At 33.8% G+C, this 19,227-nt stretch overlaps 2 protein-coding genes across 2 annotated transcripts in view; both read left to right on the forward strand.

Annotated features, from left to right (window-relative positions):
* The window catches only part of LOC123545048 (uncharacterized), a 550,315-nt gene that overhangs the window by 347,746 nt on the left and 183,342 nt on the right, over positions 1 to 19,227 (forward strand). The window lies entirely within an intron of this gene.
* The window catches only part of LOC123545038 (uncharacterized), a 45,551-nt gene continuing 28,231 nt past the window's right edge, over positions 1,908 to 19,227 (forward strand). The window contains exon 1 of the mRNA XM_045331278.2: positions 1,908 to 3,114. Coding sequence (XP_045187213.1) covers positions 2,991 to 3,114 — 124 coding nt within the window. The 5' untranslated portion in view covers positions 1,908 to 2,990. The remainder of the gene's footprint in view (positions 3,115 to 19,227) is intronic.

The following is a 19,227-nucleotide window of genomic DNA, read 5'->3' on the forward strand; positions in this document are numbered from 1 at the left end:
TACATCTGATATAATTTCTATTTAAATGCACAATGGACGAAGTGACAATACTTCTGAGTCAACTCTCGCAATTTCTGCTACAACCTTCAATTCTTGTATACACGTCAGCAAACAGTCCACAGAAGTAAATGTGAACGATGTGATCAAAGCTTCCCTATGGAAAATATTTATCAGGACATTACTTTTAAAAACTTCATTTTGCACCGTTAAAAATCAATTTTACTATAAAACTTCATCGTGTTCCTCTGCATTCTACGGTGCCCCGAAAGTGACATGTCAAACACTTTTTTTTTCCCACTTGGGTAATGTGAGACTTTTTTTATTTCGTTTTTACGAAATGTATTTCGTTTAAACGAAATCATTTCGTTAAAATGAAATAACTATTTCGTTTAAACGAAATCATTTCGTTTTAACGAAATTACTATTTCGTTTAATCGAAATAACAATTCGTTTAAACGAAATCATTTCTTTTTTTCCACTTGGGTAATGTGAGACTTTTTTTGTTTCGTTTTTACGAAATGTATTTCGTTTAAACGAAATCATTTCGTTGAAACGAAATAATTATTTCGTTTAAACGAAATAACATCATTTCGTTAAAACGAAATAACTATTTCGTTTAAACGAAATCATTTCGTTTTAACGAAATAATTATTTCGTTTCATCGAAATAACAATTCGTTTAAACGAAATCATGTTATTTCGTTTAAACGAAATACTTTTTTCGTTAAAACGAAATGATTGCGTGTAAACGAAATAGTTATTTCGTAAAAACGGAATGATTTCGTTTAAACGAAATGATTTCGTTCAAACGAAATACATTTCGTAAAAACGAAATAAAAAATAGTCTCACATTACCCAAGTGGAAAAAAAGTGTGTAACATGTCACTTAAGGGGCACCGTAGCATTCTAATTCACTATAAAACTTCATCGTATTTCTCTACATTCTAGTTTACTATAAAACTACATTCTGTACCGCTACATTCTAATTCACTATAAAACTTCATCGTGTTCCTCTGCATTCTAATTCACTATAAAACTTCATCGTATTTCTCTACATTCTAGTTTACTATAAAACTACATTCTGTACCGCTACATTCTAATTCACTATAAAACTTCATCGTGTTCCTCTGCATTCTAATTCACTATAAAACTTCATCGTATTTCTCTACATTCTAGTTTACTATAAAACTACATTCTGTACCGCTACATCTAATTCACTATAAAACTACATTCTGCACCGCTACATTCTAATTCACTATAAAACTTCATCGTGTTCCTCTGCATTCTAATTCACTATAAAACTTCATCGTGTTTCTCTACATTCTAATTCTCTATAAAACTACATTCTGTACCGCTACATCTAATTCACTATAAAACTACACTGTTAACCGCTGCATTCTAATTCACTATATGACCATAAAACTTCATCGTGTGCAGCCACATGATAGATTACTATAAAACTACATTGGGTACCAATATATTCTAATTAACTACATTGTGAACCTATACATTCTGCTTCTTCATAAAATTACATTGTAAACCGCTACATTTTAAATCACTGTAAAACTAAATTTGATTCCGGTACATTCAAGGATTACAATAAAACTTCATTTTGTACAGTTACATTCTAATTCATATAAAACTTCATCGTGTACAGCTATTTTCTATTTTATTAGACTGCCAGTTATACTTCAGAAAATTGCAAATCGGTTTGCTGAAAAATCTTTGTCTAGGGCCTCAATTGCAAACTGAGTAACTTCTGGGTGTATACAACGGTTCATTATTGACAATAACTTGATATGCCTACCTAAAAGTAATAATATTTAACTTTCTCCTCTAAATCTATCCAAGTATACTTGCATTTACAAAAGAATACCACTCTTGTCCAATTATATTTCTTCTGCAGTTTGCTTAAACGATTCCAACACCGGAGTCAATATTTGACTAAGTTTCATGAAAAATTTCAACTTTTTGTTAATAGCATTATTTAGTTAACACGTTTTACTAATATCCGCTACAGGAACTGGGAATAAAAAGTATATGTGCATAAACGTGGTCAACTTTTTTGCATTTTAAGCCTACTAATTAAATCATAGTGCATGTTTCCTCATGACTCGAGCGAGCGGTGGGAATTTAAAAAATATATAAAAACAAACATCATGATGTTATCATTTTCAACATACTTAACCTACCTGAGAGATTATTTAATGCAAAGTACGTGTTATTTCGTGCTTAAGTGTTTGAAGTAATAAGTAAGATGATTGTTTGAAAATTTAAACTTGAATTTATAAAGTGCTGCATTAAATTAAGTAAAACAAATACTGTTGATCTCATACATATGACAGTAGTATTTGTTTCATGCTGATATATTTGACGAGAACAGAGAATCTTTCCCAGGATTTAGGGTGCTCGTGGATATTTTAATGAATTTAACATAGATGGAATTGACTTTTAACTTTCGAGCATTTATGACATTATCTGACGAGGAAGGATTAATTCTTTAAGTAAATTTCACATTGAAGGTGAAATAATTACACGGAAGGGGTAGATAAAGCATGTATTATCTGTCAATATTTCTCTTACTAACAATATAAAAATGAAATGGGATTAAATGAAGCAATCTTAAAATCTAAATTATAAATATATCTATCTAGTGGAAAATATCACAAACGCAAATATACATATATAGTCTTACATCCTGATATACTTTTAATTTGATATTCATGAAACTGTGTAATTTAGTATATTTCTAGTTTATTTTTCATGACTGTAAGTCTGTACGTGGTTTTGTGTTTCGATCGTGCAAAATCAGAATGTCGTATGTACTTTGATAAATATTTTGTATATAACTCTGAAAGTTAGCTGAACTAATAGAGTAAGCTCAACGGAAATATTCTTGAAAGGACATAGCGTGAATGAATTATAGACATACCTGGATATACTAGTAGATATTCCAACAGTCAGTGATTTGTTAAGTGTCAAGGTTTCAAAATGATGCAACAGAAGATGATTAGTGTAATATCAAAGTGCCCGGGTGGAAGGCGGGGCAGTGAAGTGCGGACTGTGTTACCATGGTTACGGAAGAAGAGTGAACTGTTGAGTAAATGTAATGACGGTAAGTGTAATAATTACTCTAAGATAAACCTGGTAAGCAATACATGGGCAATGCTGACATCTTTACAACTCGTGAACGGTGTTGTCGTGGTAAAGAGGCTGTGTTGAAACCGCTTGCCTCGCGGGAGGAATGTCGCGTGTTCAAACCGCACCGGAAACTTGACATTCCAAAAGTAAACTCCGTTTCCGAGTGGTTAAGGTCAGTGATTTCAAATCAATGACTCCTTACCGCTTTGAGTTCGAGGTACGCCTGTAGCTGCCATATGGAGAAGCGATCAAGCTTGTTCACGGAAAATTGGTGGTTCTATCCAAGTAAACAAAATAATAAATAATGCAAAGTCTGGCACCATCATTTAAGCTGTAATTATTCTACTTTCGGCACAAAGACAAAATTCACGCCCCCCCCCCCCTTTACATGTTAAAAGTACATTATCGTAATAGCAGACTTGGTGTCACACCGCTAATAGTGGCCTCAAAGCTGGACAGACCCCGATACTTGGTGTCACACCACTAATAGTGGCCTCAAAGCTGGACAGACCCCGATAATTGGTGTCACACCGCTAATAGTGGCCTCAAAGCTGGACAGACCCCGATACTTGGTGTCACACCACTAATAGTGGCCTCAAAGCTGGACAGACCCCGATACTTGGTGTCACACCACTAATAGTGGCCTCAAAGCTGGACAGACCCCGATCAAATAAAAAAAACAGAATGGAACAAACTCGTTTATTCTTATTGCAAGGTATTTTTCACAAAATGTCTGAATTATGAAGGCATGGGCATAGCTGGTTTAGATGAATAGCCTAGCCTAATTTCTTACCAAGTCATTTTGATTTGAAGATACAGTGTAGTTGATTCCTTTTAGTCTATTTGGACCTGTCCATTTACTATAGTAAAATGATATTGTGAAACTGACAACTGCTGAAAAAATACTCTCTGAGCATTTCCGGTATGTAAGCGTTTTAACTTTTGGCATAAACACACTAAACAGCTAGTCTTCTTTATTCTCTATAAAACTGAGAATGCAACACACACCACGAAACATTTTAAATGTCTGTAACTTACATTTTCTTGAAGAATATTATCAGTGCTGGAAAAGAAAAGTCAAGTCAAACAAACACAATTAAAAATCAGTTAAAAGGCGACACCAAATTGTACTGCTGGTGAATGAAGTTTCTATGACAAAATCTGTATTGCTATTATTTCATGATGAAAATGCTACCAAAATGTCAAACATAGATGTGTCGTGTGATCCAGCAAACATATTGCAATGGAAGTAAGGAAAATAGTCCTACAGAGCAAAATAATGAGAACTATTTGAATCCGCTAGTGTTTGTAGACTTTAGCTAGTATGTTGGCATCTTTGCAAAAGCTGTTGTCTGAAGTTGCACAAAATCGAACAGACACTTTTTTATGTCCCAACCACTTCATATTGACTAGCACGACAGAAATGGTCTGAAGAATATATCGAATATTTGTACAACTATCTGTACAAGCGCGAAAACATGTAGATTTAATATTCATTATATTTAACTTGTCTGCGATTTCAATCCTACTGTTTGATTCACCTATTCCGTACCAAACTTTTCACTTTTCACTCTCTTTCTTTTTTTTTCTTCTTTTTTTTTGGGGGGGGGGGGGGGGGTGTTTATAGAGCGCTCTACGTCATAAAGATATTAAAAACAACATTACCCTAAAGAAGTAAGCGGGTGATAATAAAATCTATATTGATAAATTTTGAATTTAACAACAAAAAATCCATTTTCACGGAGATTTTCCATTGTAAATTTTAAACATTTTGGATATAAAATTTTGACTTCATTCTCTGTTGATTTTTTATGAAACTTCTGTGATATGTAACCTGGCCAAAAACGACATGTTGATGTACAAAGTTTCTAAATTTTTGAGAAAAGATAGCATCCACATTTTTCTCAAAACTTCCTTGAGCCGGAATTTTACGCAAAGTTGTTCTCATTTTGGTCGTATGATTAAAAAGACGAAATAGTTTCTTCAAAATTAAAAAAACTTTCTGCAACAACACGGAGACAAGAGTGATATATATTTTCACATGTTTGTTGCAAACTATAAAACCCGTGTCACAGACCTGGTGAACGGAACACTAAATCAAAATGGTTCGGGTTGTACCGTATACTGGCTTCTAATCAAACAAACCACTTAAACGGATGTCTAAAATTCGCTTATAAATGTTTATTCAGTAATCATGATATATAATATCGGGTCGATATTACTTATGTATTTTTATTAAAATTATTCCAGCTGTACAGTGTAAATGAAGAGTTATGGTAAAGTCGAATCAGTTTCATTGCGTGTTTATCTAGTGAGTTCAAAAGGTTAGGAAAAGTGGTCTGTTCAGCAATTAATACATGAAGTACATTATGTGGATGACGGAAGCCCTTGCGTATTATTGCAATGACGTACATTTTAAAGCAAAATGCTCCCAGAATCAATCGAAATACTAAATGGGATGGATGTCACAGGCTAAATAACAACAAATATATTGTTAATTATCAGTAAGCAATGCTCAACACTTAGGTCAGACGTATTCATATCTAGCTCGTTTCAAAAGATTTTGGGAATGTTTTAGTAAAAAATACATTATGAACGTCAGCTTGGTGAGTTCCTCAAATTATACACCAATTGTTTTCCTATAGACTTCAATGATAACATTATGGCGTGTACGGCCTTCCATAAATCGAAACATGTATATCCAATCGCACTTTTTTCAAGAACTATCTTAATTCCACAATAATATTGGACGAAAATCATATAAATAGTGATACTTCATTTTAGTAATTTTCGTGTGCATGAGATGACCCCCTATTTACATCGTTGGTATGACGGGATAAATTCATTTGATAAAACATTTTTCAATACACATAAAATGTTGCAATTTTTGTCAAATGTATAATGAGATACTATAAATGCAGTAAATATATTCCATTTTGAAAAAAAATCACTTCTTGGGTTTGTTTACATGCATGACCAATCAGAAGGGACAAACATGAAGTTATTCACAGGTATACACTTAAGTAAGTTCCATGTACTGTTTTGAATTGGTGGTCTCTGGGCTATACGACCGACGACATCATTTCTCACTTAGACGTTAAATCAGCGATATCAACTGGGACCAGTTAAATTATGATGACATTGACAAATATACTTCATCTGTTACAAACAAAATACTTGAACTTTCCAAGGTGTCTATACCAACAAGAAATATTAATGTGAGACCTGAAAAATAAACCATCGATCACAACATAAGTCAATGTATAGCAATGTAAAATCAAGAGTTAAGTACATGAATCAATTAAGTGATAGTTTTGAATGTCACCTTGGCGTTAGACAAGGTGAATCTTTGTCGCTTTTTCTTTTTTCTATGTTTGTTAATGATATTGAAGATATGTATATTGAAAACGGTATGGATGGTATAGATACTTACATGTTTAAAATGTTTTTAATCCTCGATGCTGATGATATTGTTATCTTTGCAAACAATAGTGAAGAGTTACAGCTAAACTTAAATCTGTTATATGACTGTTGTCAAAGATGGAAATTGTCTTTTAATTCTTCAAAAACAAAAATCATGATTTTTAGAAAAGGTGGCAGAATACCAAATGGTTTACAATTTAGATATGGAAATCAAGTTCTTGAGATAGTTAACAAGTTTGTATATCTTGGAATTGTATTTACTACGGGTGGATCATTTTCTGAAGCCCAGAAAACACTAGCTGGTCAGTCTCTAAAAGCTATCTTTAAGTAAGAAAAATCTTTATTGTTACGTGGAGAGTTAAAATTGCTATCCTCATAGGCAACATCTCCAAAAATATAATCTAAATTATCAAATGGTGTAAAATCTAGAAAATCGTTTGTTTGGCCTGACAAAAATAATAGTGTGTCCGGATATTCTAACTTTACAGTTTCTAGACCCGATTGTATGCTTAAAATACAATTCTTCTCTAATTTATGATTATAAAAAGATGAGCCCTCATGCGAAACATAACGAAGTACATAATAGCATCTCTTGCATTTAAAAGTGGAGGATAATTTAAAACATAATACCACGCAATTGTCAAAGTTTTCAATAAAATTATCAAATTCTCCCTTAAATATACTCTATGTTTCACATAATAGTTAAATTTTGGCTAAAGATTTTACAGTCAGATAGCAAAAAGTACATAAAAATTATATATAATATGTTGTAACAAGATCTGTTAGATAGGCCTAATACGAAAAACTGGTGTTCTCTACTAAGAGACTTGTTATTCTCGCTAGGTTTTAATGATGTATGGTATTTTCTAGACTGGCTCCCGTCCCTATGTTTGTTCTTATTTACATATATCAGTTTTCTTCATTAAGAGGGAAGTAACTCCAGAAGGTTGTTTCTACATTGAGATTTTTATTGCCCCTGGCTCCGAACATAGGTATGGTTCAGCCATCAGATAAAATTGTGCTATTTTAGAGGCGTAAAATTTTCTTACAAAATGTTTTCAATACTTATATAAAAATAACCATGCAGCCAGGAAGCCAGGCTAGGTATTTTCAAACAGTTGGAAATTTTGAATTATTTCTTATAACTGTAAAACAACGAATCAGTGATCAGTTTCTTCAAAACTGGAATGGTAGACTTTTAAACTCTAGTAGAGCAATTTTCTACAGACACATTGCAAATTCTAGTTTTCAGCCATATTTAAACTTGCTTGATATTCCCAAAGTTAGAATTAGTTTAACAAAACTTCGTGTATCATCTCACAGATTATGTATAGAAACTGGTAGATGAAACAAACCAGTTAGTACACCGTTAATTGAGAGAAAATGTACATTTTGTGACAAACTTGAAAACGAGTATCATTTTGTTTTATAGTGTGTACTGTATGCTGAACTGAGAAAACAATTTATACCATCATACTTTTGGAAACGCCCAAACATGTTTAAATTTTTAGAGCTAATGAAATCTGAAAACAAACGTTTATTAAAAAATTTAGCAGCTTATGTTAATAAATCATTTTCCATTAGAAACGACTTATTATATGGAGAACAAAATTAGGTTTATATGCTCGGTTATATGTTAAATAGTGTTTAAGTTGAGTTTACCGCCACGCACTAGTAACCCATAAAAGATCTGAATTTTTATGTGAGTTATTAACTATGTTGGTGTCTTTGTTTCGTTTCGGAAGATATCAACATAATGTACATCTATTGTATATTTTATGTATATTTAATATTGAAATTATAATTGATTAATATATATTTTGATAACTTATTTCGGGTTTAATCATAATTAAAGGCACTAACTGTACTCCAGCCATTCCCCTTTCTATACATGAAAGGGTAATACACAGCTGGTATTAATTTCAATAACACTAACTTATGTTTTCTCTGTTATTAGTAATTACTGTTATATATAATTTGGTCTTTCGTATTACGTTCAATATTGAACGTTTCCGAAGGGTTGATACTGATATACATATGTTATAAAGTTGTATAGTGGGTTTGGACCAGTATGGATCCAGACCAGACTGCGCGGATGCGCAGTCTGGTCAGGATCCATGCTGTTCGCTAACGGTTTCTCTAATTGCTATAGGCTTTGAAAGCGAACAACATGGATCCTGACCAGACTGCGCGGATGCGCAGGCTGGTCTGGATCCATGCTGGTCGCAAACCCACTATGTTGGTTTTCTCATGGCGCGGCTCATTAATAAAGAAAAAAAAATGCTATCACGGAGCTATAAATAAGAACCTTGCTCACTGGAATAAATTCAGAATAATTCGCAATGAAATAGTCTTACTTATTCGCACTGCTAAACAAAAACTCTTCCTCAAAATGCTGATTTACTAAAAACTGAATCTACTACTGCCAAAGACTGTTGAAAACTTGTCAGTTTAAATACTTCATCTCTCCACCTGACAAACCAGCCGTTCCTCCGCTTATAAATCAATAAGGATCTAACTAACATTTATTATCAGGAGTCAAGAAACACACTAGACTCCATTACAATTACCCTACAAGACGCTGAAGACACCCTGAAATCCCTAAAAATCAACAAAGCAGCCGGACCTGCTGGAATTAGTAACCGGATATTGCGCGAAACTACTCCTGTACTTAAACTGTAACTGGAAAGATGCTACTGTTTGTCCTGTATTTAAAAAAGGCGACCCGTCTTTACTCAACAACAACCGATCTATATCGTTTAACGCATTACTTTTAAGTATCTTTTCAACTTTCTTTATGATAATAACTTTCTTTCTTCTTTGCAATCTGGGTTCGCACCAGGAGGATCAACAGTGAATCAGCTTATATGTTTGTACAATACCTTCTGTAAGGCTCTCGACGTTGGTCTCTAAATACGATCTGTATATTTTTTTATATAAGAGTAAAGCTTTTGACAAAATGTGTCACAAAGGTCTCCTCTTCGAGTTAAAAAATGCTGGATTGGATGAACATTTTTTGAAATCGTTTTCTAACTATCTCTCTATCAGACGCCAGTCTGTTGTTTTACCGGGTATCCAATCAAACTGGTCTAGAGTAAATACAGGAGTTCCCCAAGGATCTATTCTTGGCCCTATTTTATTCTAAGTTTCCATCAATGACATCGTTGACGACTTGGATTCACATGTACATCTTTTTGCTGACGATACCAGCTTGCATATAATTGTTGATCATCCTATTTCGGCTTCAGTAATACTCCAATCCGACATTGGCAGGATATCACATTGGGTCGATACATGGTTAGTTACCTTTAATCCTTCCAAATCAGAATCTATCACCTACTCATTTAAATTATCCAAACCTTTACATCCACCACTTGTTATGCATAATCAACCAATCTCCTCAGTAGTTGTACACAAACATTTTGGCGTCTACTTTTCTGATTACTGTTTCTGGCATTCTCATATCGACTCCATTAAAGCTACTCGCCCACAGATTGGTGAAATTTTTTCAGCAAGTTCGTTTCCACCAAGTTTGACATATAATGCATACATGACACTGAAAATGATAAAGCGGGTGAAAAAGTTCGGTAATGATAAAAATGCAAGAAGAATGTACATTTTTTTTATAATATTTTTCGTTATTCATAAGAATATGTTGCAAACATCTTTGCAATAAGTTTGTACCATCGTCACTTTCAGAGTACTCACTTTAAATGGATTTCTGAGAGAAATTATTTTTCAACTAAAATGTATGGGTAAGGGCCTTTAAAGGGCGGGCCTGGAAAAGAATACATATAAGGCGTAAACTTAAGTTTCATTTACATGTATATAGAAGATGATTAGAGGTGATATCTTTCATCAGACCTCTTACTGAATATGCGGATGTGGAATATATCATCTGTTCGCAATCCGAGAAACTCGAACCAGTCGACAAAATTCAGCGTCATTTTGTTTGTTTGTTTTGAATTTAACGCCGTTTTACATGTCAGTCATGTAACGGCGGGCAGTTAACCTAACCAGTCTTCCTGAATTCTATACCAGTACAAACCTGTTCTCCGCAAGGAACTGCCATCCTCCCCACATGAATTTTCAGAGGTGGAGGACGAATGATTTCAGACACATTGTCTTTTATCAAATCGTCACGGAGAACATACGCCCCGCCCGGGGATCGAACTCGCGACCCCGCGATCCGTAGACCAACGCTCTCCCTACTGAGCTAAGCGGGCGGGATAAATTCAGCTTGAAGCTTCCCGCAACTAAACATGGGTTTCTCAATGGACTCCATAGAGAAGTCGAAGACAAAACCATAAGCTAATTCTACTCTAAAAAGCAAAGAACGGCCTAACTCCTGATTATCTTTCGTCCTTAGTCCCTACCTCTGCTAAGGAAACTTTTCGGTATAACTTATGCAATGCCGATGATATCCAGTCTTTAGACACAAGAACATCCATTTCCTATAACGCTTTTCTGCCTTCGGCTTTAAGAGATTGGAAAGAACTTTCCAGAGAGCTACAAAACATACCGTCCGTTGCTTCCTTCAAAACGCAGCTAAAACGTAATGTCACGAGATGTCCTAAATACTTCTACGTAGGCGACAGGAAATGGCAAGTCCAACATGCTCGTCTCCGCACTGAATGCCTGAATGCAGATCCCTAAACCAGCCTTTGTTTAGAAAAACATTTATCAGTCACCTCTTTGTCAATGTGGTCTTACAGAGAATACTCATCAATTCTCCTTTGAATGTCACCATTACTACCATCTATTGCACCGTAACACTTCATACCCTACTGAATGGAGACCGGAATCTTAGCGATATTAACATACAAATATAACTTCACCAGGGAAAGTAAAAGATTTTCATGAGCACTTGTACATTCATAGTTACATACTTCAGATGTTTACTAATCGGGGTGGAATTACGGGGAAGTAAGTATAATGTGTTAAATTATTTAAATTCAAAATTTGAACGAAATCCGTTCACAAGTAATCGAACTACACGACACTATATAGGTGTCGGGTTAAAATGACCATAAGTGTACAAATACAAAACTTTGTTCTTTATCACCTGGCTTTACGATTTCGGTTTGATTTCAGAAATCATGTGTAGCTACTAAGTAAGACGAACGTGGTAGAACAGGTAAAATATCTTGCGGGTACCATCGCTCGTCGGCAAGTGCTGGACAAAATGCAGAAAAAAGAGTTATGATTCTTTGCCCTCTTTCTCATCTTAATTAATGACAAAAATAGTTTATGAAGTTTCAAAACTACAGTAAGTATTCAGGAAAACTGAACTTAAAAAAACAACAAGAATTGCTGATTTTGTAATTTAAAAAGGCCCATTATTCTGACAAAAATGCAAGAGAGAGCTTTGGCTCTTGACCTTACCTACTTACTAATCTCACAATAATAAACAAGCGTACAAAGTTTCAAAGCTATAGTTACAAAAGAATTCAAGGAAAAAAAAGAAATAAAAAATTCTTAGTAAATAAAGAGCCATTATTTATACAAAATGTATATCAGACTTACTGCACCTGACCTACGCACACACCTAATGATGATTAACATCAATGCTAGTGTTCTTATGGTATTCAAGTTAAGTGGACCTAAACAACAATTTTAACCAAGAAATTCATATTTTCTAAGACCAATAGGCCATAATTCTGACAAATACATGACGATAAACAGTCGGGCAAATTTTCGAAGCTAAAGCTTTTTATATTTTTTGGAAAAAGTGGACCTCAAAGTGAAAATCAAATTGTGTAAGTAAAAAAAGCCGTAATTCTGACAAATACATTTCAGAATTATTGTTCTTGGCCTACATAGACACCTAATGATGATAAACAAATGTGCAAAGTTTCATGGACAGTTCCAGTTTTTGTCGATAAATTTCATCTAACTCCTCCCTCTATTGTTATTCTATTTATACCAAGGTCAGGTGGTCACAAGTGGTATCCCAAACAAAAAGCATGTGGTCTATTGTGTAAATTTGGTCAATCGTATTTGACAGTCACGATTGGAGAGTCTGTTCTATGTAAACATTATGGATCCGTCCGATGGATCCGCCACGACCTAGTGGCCTACTTTCTTCGCCCACAAAAACTTCATGAAAATCATTCTTATAATACTTGTAATATACAACCATACTACAAGTTTTCAATTGGACAATTAGGTCCTTACTGAATAAATGTGTTTTCACAACTTTATCTGCAAACTTATTCCGTCAATCTCTTTTCAGCATAGTTTTAAGAATATAGATGAATAACTGTACTTCTTAGTTTTAATACTGTGTAAATAGTATAGTGATATAATGTAATGTTAAGTGTTCCAAAAGTCTCTTATAACTCATTACATGAGAGGTGATGTACTTTTTTATATTGTTTTCTTGTTTATAACTTTGTATAATATAATGTATGTACATTGATGAGACTCAAATAAATAAATCTGTAGAAACAAAATGTGATTGAAATTTAACTAAGTACACTGATTTATTTACATATTTCTACATTAATTCAATAAAGCGTTAAGACAATAAACACATTGTCTTGGCCTACTATACGCCACTGTCAATTTGTAACTAAATTCTTGTATAACTCATATTTTTCATGCAAATCATGTATAATTACCATCATGGAAATACATCTTTAAAGAGGCACCACAAAATAACTGTATTCTTTTGAATTTCCATTATGGTAATTATACATGTACATGCTTTGCAAGAAGAAAATGAGAAGGCCAAGACAATGTGTTTAATGTCTAAATATACATATATGTATTGTCTTTCAAGCTACGCAGACGGTCTGCCGAGATAAAAGCCCATTTAAAGGCCTAGATCTTGGCAGTGGGCCAAGAGAGTTTTGTCTTCTCCAGCACAGTTGGGGGGCTAATGATTATCACAGTATGGTTCCAATAAACAAGGGTCAACTTCGTAATTTACTCGCCCCGGCGTCGGCGATAGCCTGATCGTGAGCGTCACACAAATGTTAAAGTTTGCGTACCACCCCAAATATTTTCAAGGTCCATTGAGATATTGCTTTGATATTTTGCATACTTGTTAACCATCATGACCCCAGTCTGTAAAAAGGAGGAGGCAACTCTATCAAGCATTTTGACTGAATTATGGCCCCTTTTCGACTTAGAATATGCTTATTGTAATGTTATAATTTTACTCATAGCTTATATTATACTATCAAGCACTGAGAATAGTCGAGCGCGCTGTCCACTGACAGCTCTTGTTGACATTTCTATATGAAGAAAAATATTTGTTGATCAAACACAATAATGAAATAATAAGAAACTTATTTTTACAATAATAAAATAACAAGAAACTTACTTTAGGAAATAATGCTTTAGGAAATAAGCAAGTTTTATTTTTTTCAAATTCTGTCTGGAGATTTGTGATATTTCAGAAAAATGTGCAGCTTGCAGAATACTGTTAATAACATTTGTCTAAAATTGAAAACCAAATTTGCATTTTAGTGTTACAAAGTAAAGCATGAAAAAGTACACTTTTGGCAACTTACTGAAATTAAAAATTCAGAACAGATGGAACACAATAATTTGATTTTATCCAGTAGTATTATATTCAAATAATGGTGATTGCATGTATACGAGAAAATCATGTTCCCATTCTTTTTGTAAGTATTCTATATAAATATAATGGAAGGATCACCTTTATCAATATGACCTTTTTCATAATACGTAATTATGATGTCGCCAGGGACAAGTCTAGGTAGGGGATTTCTATGGAAGCGTATATCGTACATCCTGCTGGCGTGTTCATGTAGGGAAAGGCATGTTATGGTATGTCGACATGCTTCAATAGAACACATCATGCCGACATAATTAACATCTCTTGTCTATATAATATTTCAGTATCGCTACTTGAAGTTTTGTGGCATGCTAATATGTTCTTACCTTTGCTACATATATTATTACGACATTTTAATAATAAGGATATGTAGACATACATCAACACATTTTTGCGAGAAGGTGTATCGCGCTTTGGCTATATATACAGAGTATCGCGGTTTATCTTTTCCCTAATTATATATATGATCTTAGTATTCCGACATACGTTTTGACAACTTTACCACTTAAACCATTTCGGAGAAACGTCAAAACATAGTAACTAAACCGTCCGTCCGTGTGTGCGTCTCTCTGTCTGTCCGTCTCCACTTTGCCTGTCTGGAGCATAACTTAAAAAAACTATTCAAGGGATTGACTTCTCTCAGTTCGTCTGTCCGTCCGTCCCCACTTTGTTTGTCCGGAACATAACTTAACTAGATTACCACGGGCAATATGTCGAGCCCGCCCTTTTCAATATATGACTGTGACCTCGACCTTTGACCTTTGCACATGACACTCCGTCTCATCAAGTGAAACATTCATGCTAAATATAAACAAGATTCCTCAATGCAAGTCAAAGTTATGGGCCGGACAAGATCTGATATGACATTTGATCCCCAGTTGTGACATTGACTTTTAAGTTAGGATATGCACTTGACACACCGTGTCACTGAAGTTGACATTCGTGCCGAATATAAACAAGATTGCTCCATTCATGTCAAAGTTATGGGCCGGATTACATGACATTTGACTTTCAACTGTGATATTGACCTTTGAGATAGGAACCTGGGGTTTGCGCATGCCACTGTGAAAATGACCAGATGACTCCAGAGCATCTAAATAGCACTGTCTAAGTAAAAAGAAGAACATTTGTTTTAATAGATATCGTTCCGACCGGTACTTGAACCTCCACCCTCCGAAATTTGTTCATTATTTGTTCTTTAGCCAACACCTTAGACCACAGTTACATGGCAGATTTCTTTTTTAAATTGATATTTTATAGAAGCGGAAAAGTAAAGTTCATGAAATTTTGTACTGAACTTAGTTCAAAATGAAATTACTTATGCTGGAGAAATATTTCTTCTGCACTGCACTTCTTTTATTATAATTATTCTCTAATCTTAATTCAAATATTGTAGGTTGACCTTCTATAATAACCAAGAAAATAGATTGACAAAGAAAAAGAAAAAAGGAATAACTCAACAATAACTGGGGCTAGAGATATGGTTACTGGGTATTTCACTCTTTCTCATCGTCATCTACCTATATTCCAAGATTGAAGTTAATCCCTAGCATAGTTTTTAAGTTAAGCTCCGGACAAGCAAAGAGAAAGTAAAAATGAGCTAAAACAAGTTACTAAAATTGGAATAATGGTTTCTGGGTACTGCACTCCTCCTTGTTGCCATCTATCTATATTCCTAGTTTGAAGTCGATCCCTTGCATACTTCACGAGTTATGCTACGGACAAGCAAAGCGTAAGTAAAACTCAAAACTCAGAATAACTCAAAAATACTAAGATGGAGTTATGGTTACTAGATATTGTACTCCTCTTTGTCGACATCTACTTATATTCAAAGTTTGAAGTCAATCTCTTAATAGTTTTTAAGTTATGCTCTGGAAAAGCAAAGTGGGGACGGACGGATGGACAGACAGACAGACTGAAAAACGGACGGTTCAATTACTGTATACCTAAACAATTATTTTGACATTTTTCGGCAATGGTTTAAGTGGTTACATTATCAAAATGTATGTCGTAATACTAGTATAATATACATGATTAGGGAAAATATAAACCGCGAAGACGTGTTGATGTATGTCGACATATCCTTATTATGAAAATGTCGGAATAATATATGTAGCAAAGGTGAGAACATACTAGCATGCCGCTAAACTTTATGTAGCGATACTGGAATATTATGTAGACAAGTCATCTTATTTATGTCGACTTACTGTGTTCTATTGAAGCAAGTAGACATATCATAACATGTTTTTCCTATATGAACTCGTCAACAGGATGTACGATATACGCTTCCATAGATTTCGGAGGCTGATCTCATAGTACTTTCTTGGAACATTAATGGTTTAACGAGACAAAAAATCAGCGATCTTGACTTTGTAAATAATATTTGTGAAAATGACGTGATTTTTTTTTGTATGAATCCTGGACAAATGAGCACTCACAGTTAGACATAAATGGTTATAAGTGTTTTAATTTCTATAGGAAATTCCAACATAAGAACTCAGAACGTTGTAGCGGTGGAATTGTTTTATATATAAAAGAGACATTAAGCAAAGGTATTTCTATTGTAAAAAATCGTTATGATACTATTATATGGGTAAAACTTGATAAACATTTTTTTAGTTTAGATGCTGATATTTTTCTTTCTGGTGTATATATTTGGGTGGAAAATTCACTTGATTATAATTTCATAAATATAGACTTATTTGAGTTGTTGCAACAGGATATGAACCATTTTCAAACACATGGTAAAGTACTATTGACAGGTGATTGAAATGCACGTGTTGGGACAAGGAGAGATTATATAGTATGTGATCAGGTCACGGATTTTATAGACGATGACAGTTATATGCCCGATTTTCAGTGTGAGCGAAAATCAAATGATACTGTTACTAACTCGCATGGATTAAAATTGATTGATTTATGTAAATCTATGTCATTACGAATTGCAAACGGTAGACTGGCAAATGACCTTGACGGGTCATTTACTTTTGTTAACAGTCAAGGATCAAGTACCATAGATTATTTGCTATTAAATGATCAACACTTTTATTGCATTGATAACTTCAATGTCGAACCATTATGTGAATGGTCAGATCATTGTGCATTGTCATTTACCATTTTGTGTAATTATGTCACACAAGCTGAAAAATCGCCTTATGAAAAAACGGCTATTAAATAGTCAGATGATAACAAAGCTGCTTTTAGGAGAAATATAATCGGAAGTTTACCGATTTTGAATAATGTTGTTTATGAATGTAATAGTAATAGTGACAGTGAAACTATAAATTGCTGTATTGAACGATTTACAGAGGTAATAAATGATGCTGCAAAGCCACTTTTTTGTAAGGTAACTACTGTCGATCCAGTTAAATCACGGGTTGATAATAAAATATGCAAAAAGGCTGAATGGTTTGATAACGACTGTCGTCAAGCTAAATGTGAATATTTTGATGCTCTTACATTATTTAATAGAATCAAAACAGATGAAAATAGGTTAAATATGCTTAGACTGAAATCGATTTATAAACGTTTAGTCAAAACGAAGAGAAAAAAGTTTGAATATGGTAAAGTGAAAGAATTAGAAAATTTACGTCATTCAAAACCAAGGGATTTTTGGAGACTGTTTCGCAAAAATAAAAAGAAATCAAATAATTCCATCTCTGTAGATGATTTTTATAAATATTTTTCAGGCTTACAAAATGATATACAAAATGTTGTTAATAATGAAGCTGAGCGCTTTTGTTCGGAAAATAATTTCGAAGACAAAGCTTGTAGATTCGAGGAATTAGATAGTCCAATTACTGTATTAGAAATTGAATATGTTATTAAAAGGTTGAAAAGAAATAAAGCTCATGGTAATGATAATCTGATAAATGAATACTTCATAGAGTGTTTTGATATATTGTCATCTCATTTAGTTGATATATTCAATGCTGTATTGAATTCTGGACATTTTCCTGTGGAATGGTCCAGGGGTATAATTGTGCCTGTATTTAAAAAGAACGATCCCTGCGATGTTCAGAATTACAGAGGCGTAACGCTTGTGAGTTGTTTATCAAAAATATTCACTGGAATTTTAAATAAGCGTATTAGCGACTGGGTAGAAAATAATGATATTTTGAGCGATGCGCAGTTTGGATTTCGCAAGGGTCGTTCCACTGTTGATGCTGCGTTTGTGTTAAATGCTATTATACAGAAGATTTTAAACGAAAAAAATCGTTTGTATTGTTGTATGGTAGATATGAAAAGGGCGTTTGACTCTGTTTATTTAAATGGTCTTTGGCTAAAGTTGTTTAAATTAGGCATTGATGGAAAATTACTAAGAATTGTTAGAGATATGTATTCACAAGTAAAGGTTTGTGTTAAAGGTTGTAGTTCCTATTCTGAGTATTTTGAATGTGCTGTAGGATTAAAACAAGGGGAGGTAATGTCTCCTTTGCTGTTTTCATTATTTGTTGATGATCTTGAACTGTTTTTACAACAACAGCCCGACAGTGGCTTAGGCTTAGATGATATCACATTTATACTTATGTTGTTTGCAGATGACATGGTCATTTTAGGAGATACTGTGGTCGATTTGCAAAATAGTCTAGATCTTTTAAGTACATACTGTAACAAATGGGGACTTGAAGTAAATACTCTAAAGACAAAGATTATGGTTTTTAGAAAGCGGGGTCCAGTTAAAAATAATGAAAAGTGGTATTACAATAATCAGGAACTGGATATTGTTGATAATTTTAATTACCTTGGGATAGTTTTTAATTATACAGGTACTTTTGTGTTAAATCAAGAAACCTTGGCTGGTAAAGGGCTCAAATGTTATAAATGAATGTTAAATGTTTTAATGAATAATATTAAAGGTTTAAGTTTAAAACCCAGTGTTATATGTCAGTTATTTGATGCTTTTGTTGGTTCTACTCTTAATTATGGTTGTGAAATATGGGGGTTTGGAAAATCGAAAGAAATTGAACGTATTCACCTTAAGTTCTGCAAATCTTTACTGAATGTCAAAACATCGTCTAGCAGTATAGGTGTATATGGAGAACTAGGGCGTTACCCGTTATATATAAATAGATA

Source organism: Mercenaria mercenaria, chromosome 1 (assembly GCF_021730395.1).
Source record: "Mercenaria mercenaria strain notata chromosome 1, MADL_Memer_1, whole genome shotgun sequence".
NCBI classification, from domain to species: Eukaryota; Metazoa; Mollusca; class Bivalvia; order Venerida; family Veneridae; genus Mercenaria; species Mercenaria mercenaria.